Below are 19,108 nucleotides of genomic sequence, written 5' to 3' on the forward strand. Positions count from 1 at the left end.
ATCCATGTCTCATGCATTGGCAAGTGGACTCTTTACCATTGAGCCATTGGGGAAGCCTTGTCTAGAACCCAACTCTTAGATTCCAAATTTAACTATGTACAGAAACCAGTAGTTAAGTAACTGTGTTAATGAAAGTAAGAAAGAATACTAGAACATTATAGACGTTTTTTCAAAGAAACACTTGCTTTAGATAATTTGCCAATTACAGAAATAGTTTTTTAATAATGATGCAAAGTCTAAGCTCAGTTTCAAGTCCCTTGATCTCCTTTAGACTCTATTAAGTTGCAAGAGGTTATAATTCCCTTTATAAAAAACACTGCAACCAACATCAAAACCCCATAAAACCCTTGTAAGTATTCATCACTTAGAAAACATACTGAACAAAAGAAATGTTTGCAGATTGTTAAAAGAAACCCCCAAAATCACCAACATTAAAAAAAATTATTTCTTTATTCAAATGTAAATTAATAAGCACCTACACTAGCTCCTGGGAGCTAAGCTATAATACCACAGTAGCTCAACAACTAGTTTTAAGACTAGGAAGCGGTGTGTGTTGCAGTAGAAAGAGTGTGGTGACTTAACCCTGGATTCTACTTGTGTGTTTGCTACCAGTATTTATGTGGCCTTGAGCCTAAGTCTCATCTATAAAATGAGGAACTGGAATAGATGAACCCTTATATTTTTTCTTGCTCTAAAGTATTGAACACCAACATTTTATGCATTTTTAGCCAACTCACAGCCTCCAGAAATTGTTTTTTCTGAAACTATTTTATTTCCATCCAAGCAAAAGTGTCTATGATCTTCCTATAAGTTTGTAAGCATCTGAGTTTTGAGGAAAGATGCAATTTTAAGTGCTGTGAATATTGTTGTTATTTAGTCGCTAAGTCATGCCTATCTCTTTTCAACCCCATGGACTGTAGCCTGCCAGGCACCTCTATCCGTGGGATTTCCCAGGTAAGAATACTGGAGTGGGTTGCCATTTCCTTCTCCTGGGGATTTTCCTGAGCCAGAGATCGAACCCACATTTCCTGCATTGGCAGGTGGATTCTTTACCACTGAGCCTCCAGGGAAGTAGCTATGAATATTAACTGCCATTAAAATTGTCAAACACTATAAGAATTATTAAGGGTCCTCATTTTTGTATGATTCTATAGAGGAAGGACCTAAAATGCAGGAATTACTGAATAATACTTGTTAGATGAATTGAACACTGCACTTCTCAGTAGCCACCGCTCATCATTTGATAAATCAATTAACTATTTTAAAAAATAATAAAAAGTACATAGTTTCTTCTCTGCAGTTAAATTTTTAAATTTAATTGAGAATAATCATTGTCAATTATAAGAATATTGAACGAGGGAATTAAGTTATATTTTGAAATGCTGTGAAAACTAAAACCAATACATAAGGAATGCAGATTGTTATTTTCAATGGAAATTATAATTTTATTATTCATAAAAAGATAATTTCATTTGATTCAAAAGTAGACCAAAAAATACTTTGCTTCTTAGTGGAGGTCACATATAACACTGGTTTTATTGCCATAGAAAATGCCGCTCTCATGTCTCAAATTTTTAAATGTTTTCTTACAGGAAACAGTTAAAGTGTTTTTAAAACATCCATCAGTAAAAGATGATTCAGACCTTGAAGGAAGAACATCCTTTATGTGGGCTGCTGGGAAAGGCAATGATGATGTCCTTAGGACTATGCTGAGCTTAAAATCTGACATTGACATTAATATGGCAGATAAATATGGAGGTACAGGTAAGAACTGGCAGACATATTCAGCTTTCATTCAGGATTCAGAGTATAGATGGTGCTATAATACTTGCAAAATAGTAAGTTGAAACCATTGTTCCTAATCTAATATTATTTGACATTGATCTTTACTTTTTAGGTTTAGGTTGCCAGGATATCACTCCAACAGCTTTATTTTTCCAAGTATTACAGCTAAAATTACCCTATGTTATTATCAAGTGAATTTTGACATTTGATTTACAAGCCTTGTTGCTCCTTAGACGTAATTGCAGAACTCTTCTGATCATATATCTTTGCATAAAAAAAGCATAAACCTGCTCTTTAAAAACTATGCATACTTAGCAGTTATTAACTACATTTTCAAAAATTTGGAATTATATTTTAAAGAAGGCACACATCTATGTATGTTCTCACCAGTCTCATTTAATATGCTGTTTCTCAGTTTTGAACAGCATTACTGCTGTTCTCCTGAATCTCCCATTTCAGAGTTAACCTCCCATGACTCTAGAAGCTTCAAAGCTTCGAAAGCTCTTCCTGTATGCTTCCTTTAATCTCTTTTTCTAAGAAGAGAGCCCTCGAAGGATGTGTTGATTACTAAGAGAAGTCCTTGTTTTTGTAACACCCGTTGTCACCTTGGGTGACACAGCTGTTGCCGGGTACTGCAGTCAGCCCTCCATATCCAGGGTTTTGCATCTGTGGCTTTGGAAGGCTGACTTGTACTGCACCATCTCATGAAAGGGTCTTGAGCATCTTCACATTTTAGTATCTGTAGAGGCTCCTGGAACCAATCCCCCATAGATAACAAAGGACACCTGTATATACAAATTACAAGTCAGAAAGAAAAATCACAGCGCAGAAACACTGAATGGAACAAAACCTCAGCTGCGAGCTTCTCAATGTTCTGTTTTCTTATAGATGAAAACATTCTAGAGCCATTTGCACCTACCTGTCATCCTGGATGAGATCTTTCTGTCTTTTTAATCACCAAAACTGTTCATAGAGCACTTGGGAGACAGAGGGGAATGTGGTTGCTATACCTAATATCTCCCTCCCTATACTTAGACCTTCACACCTTCTGATTTTTTAAAAAGAGTTTTTAGGTAATATCAATTTTGATAAAGACTTCAACTTGTAAAAGTATTTGTTTATCAGAGTTTCACCATAGACCTTAAGCTTCTTAAGGAGTATTATACAGACACATAAGGCATTGAGTTTATAAATGATCTCAGTATTTAATTTTTTATCAGACTTTTATTATTATGCAGTCTTTATCACTGGCATCACTCTTTGTTTAACATTTCATGTATTTTAATGAAGTATGGGCTTGGATACTTGCATTCTCAACCAAAGTTGTCTTTCTGATGTACATCTTAGTTACGGTTGAGACCTAAATTTTCAAATTCATTCATTCCCTGGGCTCTTTCTCTTAAGGAGATTCTATTATACATCAGTGATACATACCTTCCTGACATTTCTATGCCAGTGAGTTCCTCTCCATCATCCCTTTCAGTTCAGTCGTTCAGTCGTGTCCGACTCTTTGCAACCACATGAATTGCAGCACGCCAGGCCTCCCTGTCCATCACCAACTCCTGGAGTTCACTCAAACTCATGTCCATCGAGTCAGTGATGCCATCCCGCCATCTCATCCTCTGTCATCCCCTTCTCCTCCTGCCCACAATCCCTCCCAGCATCAGAGTCTTTTCCAATGAGTCAACTCTTCACATGAGGTGGCCAAAGTATTAGAGTTTCAGCTTTAGCATCAGTCCTTCCAAAGAACACCCAGGATGGACTGGTTGGATCTCCTTGCAGTCCAAGAGACTCTCAGGAGTCTTCTCCAACACCGCAGTTCAAAAGCATCAATTCTTCAGCGCTCAGCTTTCTTCACAGTCCAATTCTCACATCCATACATGACCACTGGAAAAACCATAGCCTTGACTAGATGGACCTTTGTTGGCAAAGTAATGTCTCTGCTTTTGAATATGCTATCTAGGTTGGTCATAACTTTCCTTCCAAGGAGTAAGCTTCTTTTCATTTCATGGCTGCAGTTACCATCTGCAGTGATTTTGCAGCCCCAAAAAATAGTCTGCCACTGTTTCCACTGTTTCCCCATCTATTTGCCATGAAGTGATGGGACCAGATGCCATGATCTTAGTTTTCTGAATGTTGAGCTTTAAGCCAACTTTTTCACCTAGAGCCAGACATCCTGGAATGTGAAGTCAAGTGGGCCTTAGAAAGCATCACTACGAACAAAGCTAGTGGAGGTAATGGAATTCCAGTTGAGCTATTTCAAATCCTGAAAGATGATCCTGTGAAAGTGCTGTGCTCAATATGCCAGCAAATTTGGAAAACTCAGCAATGGCCACAGGACTGGAAAAGGTCAGTTTTCATTCCAATCCCAAAGAAAGGCAATGCCAAAGAATGCTCAAACTACCACACAATTGCACTCATCATCCCTTTAGAGGGTTGTTTTTCCTTAATTAAAAATGAGTTCTTATCAATAGCAATCTATAAGTATTATTTGGACCAAATAAATCAACTATAAAACAAAATACTAAGCTATCAGGAAAATGTGAACACTCTCTGGGTATATCTGATGTTACAAAACTTGTGTTACCATCTTTTAGATATGAAAATGAGCCTATATTTTCTTTGCATTGCTGGGGCTGGGGTTCTGCAAACCACATTTGCTCTTTACCAGCAGAGGGAGTCAGCCCACAGTGGGCAGTACAGGGAGACTGGAAAGCCAGAAGAGGAGCTTGGGATTACAGCTTCCTGTTTGCTTCCTATTCTTATATTTGTTTCTAGTTCCTGTCAGCATATCCTAGTCAGTCTTACTCAGCAGAGCACTGATCACTTGTTCCAGTGGGAACAGTTAATTCACTTGGTGGTTTTTCCAGCACTTACAGGACCTGCCAAGCAGAGCCCCTCCTCAGAGGTCTGAGTCTCAGCTCTGCAGGGCGCCTCCTCTAAGCCTTTAAAGTGGTAATAATTCCATCCTCTTCTTTTTGTTCCCTCAGCCTTAGAATTGCTAGCCTCTGTGATACAAATGGCAACCCACTCCAGTGTTCTTGCCTGGAGGATCCCAGGGATGGGGGAGCCTGGTGGGCTGCCGTCTATGGGGTCACACAGAGTTGGACACGGCTGAAGTGACTTAGCAGCAGTGATAACTTAGTGTTTCCTTTTTGCTTTTTTAGCTCTTCAGTACAAGGCGGGCAATCCTTCATATTTAATTTTCTCTGTTAAAGTATCTGAGAGATACTCTGATACAGTGGCTGTGTTTTAAAAAAGAACCCTTGTCTTTCAGCCATACTAACTAAAATATTCACAAACAGAAGGATGTGACTCTAGACTTTTCTTCAAAACAATCAGAAGTGGGGGAATGGATAGCAGTTAAATGAAACAAGATTAGCCAACAAGATCACTGTTGAAGCTGGGTGATGACAGTATTCACCCAGAGACTCTTGGCTTTATTTATCTTTTTTTGTAGCCTTCCAAAAAGATACATGCACCCCTATGTTCATAGCAGCACTATTCACAATAGCCGTACATGGAAACAACCTAAATGTCCATTGACTGATGAGCTGATAAAGAAGATGTGCCTTTACATTTGAATAACATTTGAAATTCTCCATAACATAAAGTTATTGGAAAGACTTTTTAAAGTTCTATGTAAATGTGTTTTTTCAAAGAAGAAACAATTATTGTAGTCTAAAATTGTTTTAAAATAAATGAAAATAATCAGAAATGGGAAATTTCCTTTAACAAGATCCTTAATTCTTTTACTCAATTGAAATTTTGTCTTTAAAAAAAAAAACAAAACAAAACTTGACATTGATATTTATCTGAAGAGTATCTGTTGATACCACATTACACAATTGATGCCACATTACACAGTTATAGAATTTCAGAATTAAAAAGTACCTTAAAATTACATCTAGTCCAGGGTTTTCTAAGCTGTGTTCTTCAGACCAGTACCTTCCCATAGAGGTACCTAAAGTGTTGCTGAGGGAGTGGGTGCTTGAATGGGTAACCCCTACCCCTACTTTAACCAGAAACACTCACCTCTTAACTATTTTATATGTTGAATGTTTTATAAAATTTCACTTGGGAGGGAAAAAACTAACATTCTTATGGTCTTAAATGTGAAAATCACTGAACTGTCACAGATGTAATATGTGCCTTAATCTGCCTTATAACATTCTCAGCAACATTTTTCACCAAAGACATCTCCTCACTGTCTTTCAACCTCCAGTTGAACAGCTCCAATACAGAGAACTCATTACCAAAACTTCTCTTTTATTTTGGCTGTGCCATGTGGTTTTTATGATCTTAGCTCCCCAACCAAGGATGGAACCTGGCTGGGCCCTTGGCAGTGAAAGTGCAGAGTTGTAACCACTCAACCACCAGGGAATTCACCCATTACTTCCATCTTAATCTCACTCTATTAGGATGTGCTGCCTTAAACTAAGCCAATATTTTTCAGACTGAATGTTGCTTTCTCTGTTGTCTTCCACACGACATGCTTCAGATACTTGAAGGCTCTCACACCCATCTTGTCTAGGCTAATCTACCTTTCAGGCATTTAGGTCAGGCTTTTCAAACTCTCATATGCATAACAATTACTAGAGATATTCCCAGATTAAACAGAGATCCTACATCAATTCCTGTTAATAAATCCTGTTGATTCCACATCCAAAACATATTCTAAATTTTTTATGCTTCTCTCCGTCTCCATTCCTGTCACCCTAGTTCAAGCCACCACTATTTTCACCCAGTCTACTGTACTAGTGTTAACTGGTCTCCCCGCTTACATTCTAATTTGCTTGAATGCGTTCTCAAAATGGCTAGTGTGATCCGTTTTGAACATAAATCAAACATCACTCACCTACATAAAGCCCTTCAGTGTCCTCCATCACTCTGACCTGATGGCCATTTATGATCTAGCCTTTTCTACCTTTCTGGCTTACTGCACTCTCACTCATATGCTGCAGCTTCTTTGCCTTCCTTAAACACGTACATTCATCCCTGTCCTTGTTCTCGTTATTCTTTTTGCCTGGACTAGTCTCCCTTGAGAGCTCTGCTTTGCCTCTTTTTTTATGATTTAGTCTCAGCTTAAATGTCAGCACCTTAACAGGGCTTTCCCTAACCACCAATCAAAAGTAATCCCCAGGTCACTTCACATATCAAAATAGTTTTTACTTCTTTAACTATACCATCTATCACCATCTAACACATAAATGTTATTAATTCCTTGTTTTTGTTTTGTTCTGCTTTGCTTCTTCTATGAAAATGTAACCTTAGCTATTCTACTGAATTTCCAGCACCCAGCCCATAGTGGCATCTCAACAAATCCCCAGGAATCTGCATTTTATAGGCACCCCAGGTTTGGTCCATGGATCATACTTTATGAAAAAAAAACATTGTCCTAGACAGTATAGAGCCATAATTCTTAGATACCTCTAGACAGATACCCTGAAACATTGAGAAGAATTTAGAGAATGATGACTTAAATAGAATTTAAAGAATAATCTAAAGAGTGATGACATAAGTACTAGAGGGATCAGTGCAATGTGAAACTCACACATAGTCAAAACTGCTCTTTCAACCCCTTACCAGAGACGAGACCACATTCCACTTGGTTTTTTCCTCCAATCTTGAAATGAATTGCTCTTTTTAAAATTGGGCCCTGAGGAAATAGCTGACTTGCATTTGGAATCATGTTGTATGAATAATGCTCTCAAGGCAGTAAGATGCACACAATTTTAGTACCATGTGGGTACACAGACCAACTGCAAGAGGAACACAGGTAACCAAGTGAAGAACCAGTAGATTGATGGCTCCCATCACACATCCCCTCAGAGGCATATACTGACTGTGAGTGGGTTGGTGGGCAGAATTGCCTGCATCATTTAAATCATTTCTCTTTGTCATTTTTTGTTCTCTTGCTCTCTCAGAAAAAGGAAAAGATAATAAACTAGTAACTAAGGAGACCATTTCAGACCAACAGGATAGAAAGGAAGAAAACAGTGAGATGAGAAAGGTAGAAGGAAGGGAAAAGTGGGAGTAATAATACATACCAGTAGAAGGGAAGATATAAAGAAGTGTATACAAGTGAAAAATAGATAATCTTGAAGATTAAATTGCATTTGGCCAAAATGATGAAAAAATCAAAAGAAGAAGATATACATAGTTAGGATAGTAAAAAGGTAAAGTTGTTACTTAAAAGTTCTTCACTCTCTTTTGCTCCCTTTTTAGCTTTACATGCTGCTGCACTTTCTGGCCATGTCAGCACCGTGAAGTTATTATTGGAAAATAACGCTCAAGTAGATGCTACTGATGTCATGAAACATACTCCACTTTTCCGAGCCTGTGAGATGGGGCACAAAGATGTGATTCAGACACTCATCAAAGGTTAGTTATTAAGAGTGCTCATAACAAGTCAGTCTCAAAAGGTAGGATTTCTTACATTTACCTTTTGAAATACAGCTTTACATCGCAGAGAGCTGCCTGGGTGGAAGCATGGAGGAAAGAGCCTGGTGTCAGGAAACTCGAGAATCACTCCTAGCTCCACCTATTAGTAGCTGTTTGATTTGGGAAAAGTCACTGTATCTGCCTGATCCTCAGTTTCACTTCATATAAAAGGGGAACGATTTCTATCCTGACCAACTCCCAGGCTTATTTAAAAATCTGAAATAGATGATATACATGAAAGTTTTTTGCTAAGAGTAAAGCATTTAAAGGACTGTTATATTCTTTAAACTTCTCTTCTTTTTGATAAATGCTCCCTATATTAGACATTTTCACTTTATTTTTGCTGTTTCAGGTGGAGCAAGGGTGGATCTAGTCGACCAAGATGGACATTCTCTTCTACATTGGGCCGCGCTGGGAGGAAATGCAGATGTTTGCCAGATCCTGATAGAAAATAAGATCAACCCAAATGTGCAGGATTACGCAGGAAGAACCCCACTGCAGTGCGCTGCATATGGGGGCTATATCAACTGCATGGCAGTGCTCATGGAAAACAACGCAGACCCTAATATTCAAGACAAAGAGGTAAAAATTCTAGGTCTTTTCTCTATTGTTTGCTCCAAAGTGTTTGCAGCATTGCTTCTTTGTTAACTAAAATTAAGTAAAATGGTTTGTCAAGTGAAGAGATCACTCACAAATCTGTTAGTTAAAAGTGATTTTTATTTGTCCATGTTCTCTTCTAATCCTTGTGCATACACATATATAATTTTTAAAAGCCATAGGATGAGAATAGTTTTATAATTTTTATAAAATATATAGATACATGGCATGTATATAGGTATATAAATATATATATATGATTTTACAAACCACATTTTGTTTTGCTTACTTAAAATTATCACCAGTATTTTTTCATTTGGTATATAATCTTTTTCATAATCATGGATGCTTAATATTTCAAAGTTCTAAGAGCTTTATGTTTTATAACTCATTCAATCCTCACAGCAAGTCTATAAAATTTCCTTTATTTCCTATATTTGAAATTTTTCACTATTTCATTGATATTTACTTTATTATTGCCTACCATCCGCTTTTATAAGGTTTGATTTAATATTCTTTAAAAAATTCTTTTGATGAAATTTTAAATCATTGGATTTTTTCCAATATATATATGTAAGCATTTATTACTCTAAATGCTGCTTTAGCTGCATCTTACAAATTTGGATAAACTGTACTATCACTATCATTCAACACAAACATTTTCTGATTTCCATTTTGATTTATTATTTGATTTATGGATTAGTTAAGTGTATTGTTTAATTTCCAGGCAGTTGGGTATTTTCTCATTATCTTTTTGTTAATGATTATATTGGTGTTCTATTGCTGCTGTAACAATTACCACAAACTTAGTGCTTTAAAACAAAACAAATTTGTCATATTACTGATCTGGGTGTCAGAATTCCAAAATGTCCTGAAGATCAAGGTGTTGGCAGGACTTCATTCTCTTTGGGGGCTCGAGAGAATCTGTTTCCTTGAATCTGTTCCTTGAGTTTTCTAGCTTCTGGGTGGTACCCACATTCTGTGGCTTGAGGCTCCGTTTCTCCAGCTTCAAATCTAGCAGTGACTGGTTGACTTTTTCATACTGCGTCACTCTGACATTCACCTTCTGCCTCTCTCTTTAACTTACTATAGGGACCTTTGTGATTACCTTGGCCCAACTGGATAATCCAACTCACAGTCAACTGATTAGCAACCTTAATTCCATCTACAACCTTAATTCCCCCTTTCCATTTAATATAGCATAGTTACAGATTCCAGAAGTTATAAAGCAGACATCTTTGCAACAGAGTGCCTTATTCTGCCTACTGCACTGATTTGTAGCTTAAATTTTAGTTTAAAAAAATACTCTGCATTATTTTAATCTTTGAAAAGCTTTTGAGGCTTTCTTTATGTTCCAGCATATGGTTGATTTTGGTAAATGTTCTGTGTACTCTTGAAAAGAATACTAATTTTGTCATTGTTCAATACAATGTTTTATATACATTTTACATTGTATTGTTCATGCTGCCTATACCTTTCCTACTTTTTAATCTATTTCTGCTATCAACTATTGTATGACGTAGGTTAAAAACCTCCCACTGTAATTATGGATATGACTGTTTCCTCTTTTAATTTTGTCAGTTTTTATCCTATATATTTGGAGACTGTGCTATTAGTTGCATTCAGATTTAGGATTGTGGTATCTTCCTCTTTGACTTCTTTAACACTATGAAATATTCCTTTTTATCTAGCAGTGCTTCTTGACTTTTATTTCTCTTTCATGACATTGAAATTTTTAAAGAATAAAGACCATTTATTTTCTAGAGTTTCACTCAATTTGTTGTTGCCTAATGATTCATCATAATTTGATTCAGGATTTACATTCGAGATGGAATATTACGTAGATGATACTGAATCCTCAGAGTATCACTTTTGGAAACATGTGATACTTCTTAACATAGTATATATTTATTTCCGGCTGCAGTGAGTCTTTGTTGCTTTGCATGAGCTTTCTCTAGTTGTGACAAGTGGGAGCAACTCTTCCTTGTGGTGGTCAAGGCTTCTCACTGCAGTGGCTTCTCTTGTTGCAGAGCACAGGCTTTACGCATGAGGGCTTGATAGTTGGGACCGAGGGCTCAGTAGGTGTGACGCATTGGCTTAGTTGCTCCACAGCATATGGAATCTTCCTGGACCAGGGATCAGACCTGTGTCCCCTGCATTGGCAGGTTGATTCTTCTCCACTGTGCCACCAGGAAAGTCCCTTGCTGCTGTTACTGCTCAGTCACTTTAGTCATGTCCAACTCTTTGCAACCCCATAGACATAGCCTTCCAGGCTCCTCTGTCCATGGGATTTTCCCTGCAAGAATACTGGAGTGGGTTGCCATGCCACATACTCCTGCAGGGTATCCTTTCAACCCAGGTATCGAACCTGTGTCTGCTGCATTGCAGTCTGATTCTTTCCCACTGAGTCACCAGGGAAGCCCGGGAAGTCTATTAACGTAGTATTAATTTTGATCACTTGGTTAAGATACCGTTCATTTTCTCCACTGTATACTTAATGTTTTCTCTTTCTGTAAGTAAGCAACTGGGAGAAATGTTTATATATTGGAGTTAGCATAAATAAATATGTGTCCCAAAATACTGACACCAGATGTATTTGATTTCTGTTTATGCTTGTAGGGAAGAACAGCTTTGCACTGGTCCTGTAACAATGGATACCTTGATGCCATTAAATTACTACTAGACTTTGCTGCTTTCCCTAATCAGATGGAAAACAATGAAGAGAGGTAAGCCACTGGCAAAAAGAATGCATCATTGTTCATCTCACATCCTTTCTGCCACATTTTAAAATTCTCAAGTTTAGATGCTCGTTCAGAAATAGTATTTCATCAGGAAACACTACACTAAGAAATCTTGAACCAGAAGAAAACAAAAGTTCCATGTAGTGTTGATTAGAATCATGGGATTTTAAAGTTATTAGAAACTTCAGGCATTACTTAGGGCAAGCTCACACTTTCCAGAAGAAATGTAGGTCTTCTTTTGATGTGTGTCTAGCATCAAATCAGGGGAGTCCTGACTGACCAGGACTAAGAATTCAGTTAGGCCAGTGAGATGTGTTATATGTTCAAGAAGTTTCTCTTGATGAAGAGGATATTATCAGTTAGTAAACAGATATACCACCATGTAGCATGAAAAAATAAGGAGAAACTGGGGCTAAAGCTCAGGATTTTCATCTTAATACAGATTTCTTAAATAATATGAGATTCACAGAATTAGGCTGGGGTTGCTATCCAGTGACCCAGACCCAATAAAAAGGACTCAACATAGTGTGAAGTCTAAGCAGGAGACATTCTTGATGGTCTTGGATCTAGGAAGATTCTAGTAATTTGTAGGTAACAACTAAGATGGTAATTAGATTTCCATACCTGCCCCCTGCCCCCTACCCAGATCTGTGCTTTAGTTTTCATCTTCGTGGGTACGGTCACTAAAGTGGCCCTGCAGTGGCACCATCCCTACGCTCTCAGCCACCACCAGCTTTTTCTTTCTATCAGGAGGTGGGACACTTTGTAGAAAAAGAGGGGTTTTCTCTAAGCTCGCTGTCTCAGAGGAAACATGGGGCCAACCCCTTCATCTTTCCCACTTCTTTCAGAGCCTTTCCCCATTATTTGTACCCTCCATCTCTTATTTTCCAAGTCTCTTTTCTCTGAGGTTTATCTTCTTCGCCTTCTCTCACAGTGTCTTCACTGTCTGCTTTTCTTCATTGTCACCATTCATGCCTTTGCAGTTTGGCATCCGCCCTCTCATTTACACTGAAATCTGCATCTGAATGGTCCCTGACAGATTCCTAGTTGATAAAGCACATGATGTCCTCTCTGCGCCCCTCATTGGCCCTTCTGCATCTCCTCTCTGTTGACTCCTCTTCTTCACCTTCTTGAGCCTGTATGTTCTCTAAGCTTCTGTGACAGTATGTTTTCCCAGTTCTCTTAGAATTAGGATTCTCTTCTAATCATGGTCCTTCTCCATTTCTTTTGGCTTCTGTTGCATTTTTTCTGTTTCAAATATAAACAGTCTTCAAGGAGAATGTATCTATTCTCTCAGCCTACCTCCTTTGGCAACCTGACCAACCACTGAGGCTTCAGCACTCACCTGGGTGCTGGTACGTTCTCAATCTATAGTTCAGACTCACACTCCTCCTTGGTTCACACTGTCATCTCCACTTCATCACCAGCACCACTGTCTTGCCCTCTCTCCCTCTTTCTGAAACTATTGCAGTGCCTCCTCACTTGTTTTCCTTCCTTTGATCTTTCCCTCATTCAATTCATTACCTTCCAAAGTAACCTTTCTCAATCAGATCGCTAATATAGTTGTTAATCTTGTCATTCTACTGTTCAAATTCAGTCTCATCTAAGAAGATTGTCCTGGTCCTGCAGTCATGTGTCCCAAACTATGTTCTCCTCCCCACTGTGAATCTTTATAGCCCTTGGCACATTTCATTTTTTATTATGATTTTATAGAATTTGTCTTCCTTTTAGTAGAGAACTCGTGGTCATCTCTGAATTGCTCACAGTGCTTTTCATAAAGTAGATGCTCAGTAAATAACTGGTGAATTGTCAGATCAGTGTTTTCAGGCTCCCAGTAGCATCACCCTCATTCATACCTTCATTAGAAACTTATGTGGAATACTAGACCACAGGCAAACTTAGATAAAGCAGATTAGTGTGCCTTACTTTGAGAGTGATTATATAAAGAACTCCACATCTCTATTATAGTCAAATGACAACTGCAGAACCAAAAAGATGAAGATAGGCATTTGGACATTTAAGGAAACTGGAAAGCCAGAAGAATCCTCAAGGCTGAGGATTTGACCTTAAAACAGGTATGTGAGGGTGCCAGAGGCTTCTCCCTTTGAAACCCTGCAGAAGAAAAAGATTAAGAATCCTAAGAATTAGGGATGATATATTTCTATAAAGTATATTTTTTATAAAACCATTTACTGCCTGAGTGTTATTTTTTAGGAAACAATAAAAAAATAATTTTTTGTAATTCAATGTCTATTTATATGCTGAATTTTGAATTTCAGACCTAAGTAAGCTTATGAATTAAGGTACTTACCACCTCCTGGAGTAAGCATATATTAATTACAGACCAAAAGACCAAAGGAAAAATCCTCCAAAGTGTACTTGCCAGTCTATGGATGAAAAGAGACAGTGGCAATATCCCAGTCTGTTTTAATGTTTCATCAGCAATGCACTTTGATGTACAAATGTCAGAACTTGGCTCTGCCTTTTATGTTTATTGACATTCCAGTTTAGGCATTCTACTTGTTCCATCAGACCATTCCCACATGGCAAGTCCAATTGTATCTTGTCTCTTGTCTTTATCTGCATTGTTTCTTGACTGGTTACCATCAATGTACTGTTAATTTTTACTTCACATGCATTGACACAAACCGCTTGATGTTCTCTGTATAGACATAATTTTTGCCACCTAGTGCTGGCTTTCAGTCAATAACTATCTGACAGCCATACTCTGACATAGATGGGAATCTTCACAGTGCTCGAATGTGTCTCAGTTGAGTTTGGGATGAAGAAAGATTCAATAGTAATAATCACAATGCAGTCAGTTGCCTAAACAGTAAGTATAGGCTTTAGTCTTAAAACCTTGCTAGGTATTTAGTTTGTGTCTACTTGAATCAAAAAATTGACCAAGAAGTAATTTGAAGAAACTAATTGTAAAAAAAAAAAAAAAAAAGAGGAAAAAAACAGTTTTTAAAAGAAAATCAGGAAAATGTGTGTTTAGAGTAGGCTTTAGATCTTGCTAAGGAATTTCTGTTAATTTTGTTAATACAATGGCATTGTGATTATGTTCACCTTATTATAGATGAATCTAAAATGCAGAGAGATTAAATGATCAGAGTCTGGGATTTGCTTTATTGCTTGATTGATTGATGGCTTGTGGGATCTTTCCCCACAGGGGTTTGAAACTGGGCCCATGGCAGTGAAATCTCTGAGTGCTGACCACTGGATCCACCAGGGAATTCCTCTGGGATTTGCTTTTAAAATACTTGAGCAAAAATAAAAAAGAAAGGAGTAGATGAAGTGAATGTAGTAAAATTTTGCTAATTATTTGGTAATGAGTGTATAAAGCATTAATGTGCTATTTGCTCTACTTTTGTTTATACTTAAAGCTTCTCATAATAAAAATATGATTTTTTATAATAAAAATATTTAACATATTTGAAATGCAACTTTCCATCCACAAGCAGCCTGAGAAATCTAGTTCTTCTTCTCTCCTTCCTTTCACCTTTTACAGATGAGGAAACAGAAACTCAGAGAAGTGAAGAGAATGCCCAGGGACACACAGGTCTGCTGACTTCCGGTTCAGCATTCTTTAGGGAATATTATGCCCATGTCATTTCTTTTTGTCATATTTGTAAGTAAACACATAACTTGGGCCTCACTTTCATAAGCCATATTTTGATAATCCTTCTTATATACTATATGAAAGATACTACATATTAATAATTATAGAAAAAATGATCAGGCTTAATAAAAATACATATGTCATTTGCACATTGATTTAGAAGCAGTTTCATTCCGTAGGAGACATATATTCAATGATTGAGAGATGAATTATGGAAGGATTACTGTACTGAACAGGGCAACATCTGATTATAATCCCATCTAGGTTTTGCAGGTAACTAGTTACATAGACTTCAGCATGCTGCTTAATCTTTCCAGGTCTGTTTATTCATTTATACAGTGAGTGTGTTAAACTAAATCTGTCAAATTCACTGCAGTGGTTCTCTGATGATTTTTTCTATTGGGGAAAGTACAGTCATGCAAGGCATTTTAGAAGATATAGTGGATTTTGTAAAAGTTCTTCTGAATTTGCAAAACGCTATTTACATGTAAATAATGTTTTAAAGTTTATTCAGGCACCTCTACTTTATGGCCTTCTGGTTTCTAAACAGTATTGGCAGATCAAGCTGTCCTAAAACGGGGGTTCATTCATTTTAGCATTCAAGAACTTGCTTCTGAATTTAGAGTCTCCTTACTAAAGTGACCAAACTACCCTTTGCATTTACTGAAAACCTCTTCCTTTTGTATCTTACTGTGACTGTTAGGTGAGTTTTGAAGAGTTTCTTTTCTATAATCATTGGCTGATTTTCTGAGTCTAATCATGCACCCATATAGTGATCATTTTTCCAGCTCATCAATCAGCTGATTATTTCCTTCCAACACCAGTGACTGCGCTGACTCAGTGACAGTCATCCAGAGGAGGCTGATCTGGCAGTTGTTCAGCAGTCATAAATGCTAGTTTGGGTCTGTGCAAATAATATTCGTGATAAGTGCTGTCACCAACATATAAGCGCTGCAATGTGTGTCCTGTAATAGCACTAATCACACTCACTTTTTTTGAGCTGCTTCCCTCATGCCAGGCACACTGCTGTCTTCTTCACACTGATTATTTTATTCTCTCATCATACCAAATCTGTATGAGGATAAGTGGGGCGTAAGTTGGTCAGGAAGTGACAACCATTGTTATTACCCCAGTCGGATGGTTGGGGGTATTTTCTTTACCTCAAATTTTAGTACTTTTTACATCATTTAAACTCTTAAACTGTGTGTCATTTTTACAAAGTAATTATTTTTCTTTAAAAAAGGAAACATACTTCCCAAGATATTAACAGTGGTTAAGTCTGAGAGTGAGAGTGTAGATGACTGTTATTTTCTTCTGTATATTTATCTGGTTTGTTTTATATTCCAAAAATAGAGAAGATGTATTTTTTAAAAGAATCTGCCTAAAATCACAGATCTAGAAAGTAGTCAGTTGAAATTCTAATATATAACTCTATGATAATAATAATGCCCATCTTTTCTAAATAATACGCTTATCAAAAAGGTATGTACACTGTAGAAAATTTAAAAAGCGTAAAAGGGCATTTAGTAAAACTAAATATCCGTCCTATCCCTGCCTCTGAGACAGCTAGCTTCCTCCTCAGAGACATCACTGTCACATTTTCTTGGGAAACTTTTAGAGAGTTATATCAGTATTTTACATAGGTGAGCATAGAGCGATATATTCTTTTTATATCAGTGAAGCACATCATAATACTGTTCTGGTTTCTTACTTTTTCTTTTTCCCTTCACTGAACAAGTCATCCTGGTGATTTTTCCTTATTTATTCATGTACACAATAATGGCTGCTTTATGCAGATGACTTTATGATGGGATGGCCTCTACTTTATTTAACCAGTCCTATATTGATGGAGGGCTTCTCTGGTAGCTCAGCTGGTAAAGAATTTGCCTGAGTGCAGGATACTCCAGTTTGATTCCTGGGTCAGAAAGATCTGCTAGAGAAGGGATAGGCTACCCATGCCAGTTTTCTTGGGCTTCCCTGGTGGCTCAGCTGGTAAAGAATCTGCTGCCTGCCATGCGGGAGACCTGGGTTCAATCCCTGGGGTGGGAAGATCCCCCGGGAGAAGGGAACGGCTATCTACTCCAGTATTCTGGCCTGGAGAAATCCATGGAATGTATAATCCATGGGGTTGCAAAGGGTCGGACATGACTAAATGACTTTCACTGTTGATGGAATTGAGGTTGTTTCCATTGTTTTACTATTTCAAACTGTGCTTCTGTGAATATCCTTATACATAAAGCACTTCAGAGGAGAGCAGATCTATTGGGTGAATGCCCATAAGTGAAAAGGCTATAGCAGAGGGCAGATACATGAATAATTGTGAAATATATTGCTGGATTGCCTCCCTAGTATGTAGAGAGCCTGTCTCCCTCTTTAATCTTTAGGTTAAAGTGCTCACTCATATTAGTCTTAAATTGTATTTCTCTTAAATGAGTGACATTGAACATATTTTTATATGCTAGCAGCCCCTAGTATTTCCTGTTTGAAGAACTATCTTTTATCTTTGTTATTGGTGTTTTTGCCCAATGTTATTTTTATGTACTTGGATTTATCAACCTTAAGGTTTCTGCATTCTGTATCTTTCTTTGGAAAAAACTTCCCACTCCAATATTTTTAAAAATTGTCCATGATTTTTTTCTTCTGCTTTCATGGTTTTTTTTTTTTGGCCACACCATGAAGCTTATGGGATCTTAATTCCCCAAGTAGGAATTGAACGTTGGCCCTCAGCAGTGAGAACAAGGAGTCCTAACCACTGGACCACCAGGGAATTCCCTTAAAAAAAAAAATTTAGATCATTACTTCATCCAGTATTCATTTTGGAGTGAAAGTAATGTAAGAATCTTTTTTTTTTTTGTTTTCCCAGATGACCGTACAGTTGTCCCAACTTGTTTAATAATCCATCATTTCTGCAGGGATTTAAAGGGCCATTCTTCTCACAGACTGACTCTCTCCATTTGGAGATATATTTTTCATTTCATAAACATTAACTATCGGTAATCATGGGCTCAAACTTAGGAACCTCACAGAATATTATTTGCAGTGTTTTTTAGATAGGATTAAGGACTTACTTAGAACATGGGGAGGAAGAAAAGTGATCATATATTCTCAAAGCCCCTAATTTGTGAGAAAGTGAGCAAAACTGAGGAATAGACATGGTCAGCAGTGCAAAACACCAGATACCAGCTCCACCCTTGTTCTGTGCTCCTCAGAGAAAAAGGAACAGCCCTGGAGGACAGAAGATAGCCATGCCTGAGGAGTATTCCACATCTTAGAATGAGGTTTCCTCCTACTGCATAATGTCACCAGTTTAACTGTGCTCTGAATTACCTTCAGTTCAGTTCAGTTCAGTTCAGTTGCTCAGTCGTGTCCGACTCTTTGCGACCCCATGAATCATAGCACGCCAGGCCTCCCTGTCCATCACCATCTCCCAGAGTTCACTCAAACTCACGTCCATCGAGTCGGTGATGCCATCCAGCCATCTCATCCTCTGTCATCCCCTTTTTCCTCCTGCCCCCAATCCTTCCCAGCATCAGAGTCTTTTCCAATGAGTCAGTTCTTCGCATGAGGTGGCCAAAGTACTGGAGTTTCAGCTTTAGCATCATTCCTTCCAAAGAACACCCAGGGTTGATCTCCTTCAGAATGGACTGGTTGGATCTCCTTGCAGTCCAAGGGACTCTCAAGAGTCTTCTCCAACACCACAGTTCAAAAGCAGCAATTCTTTGGTGCTCAGCTTTCTTCACAGTCCAACTCTCACATCCATACATGACCACTGGAAAAACCATAGCCTTGACTAGACGGACCTTTGTTGGCAAAGTAATGTCTTTGCTTTTCAATATGCTATCTAGGTTGGTCATAACTTTCCTTCCAAGGAGTAAGCATCTTTTAATTTCATGGCTGCAGTCACCATCTGCAGTGATTT

At 37.8% G+C, this 19,108-nt stretch overlaps 1 protein-coding gene across 4 annotated transcripts in view; it reads left to right on the forward strand.

The window, feature by feature from the left end:
• Positions 1 to 19,108, forward strand: part of INVS (inversin) — a 137,123-nt gene that overhangs the window by 81,384 nt on the left and 36,631 nt on the right. For all 4 annotated transcript variants that reach the window (XM_010808005.4, XM_010808007.4, NM_001077983.2 and 1 more), the window contains 4 exon segments: positions 1,593 to 1,764; positions 8,014 to 8,169; positions 8,582 to 8,811; positions 11,446 to 11,552. In XM_010808005.4, coding sequence (XP_010806307.2) covers positions 1,593 to 1,764; positions 8,014 to 8,169; positions 8,582 to 8,811; positions 11,446 to 11,552 — 665 coding nt within the window.

Source organism: Bos taurus, chromosome 8, assembly GCF_002263795.3.
Source record: "Bos taurus isolate L1 Dominette 01449 registration number 42190680 breed Hereford chromosome 8, ARS-UCD2.0, whole genome shotgun sequence".
In the NCBI taxonomy this organism is placed as follows: domain Eukaryota; kingdom Metazoa; phylum Chordata; class Mammalia; order Artiodactyla; family Bovidae; genus Bos; species Bos taurus.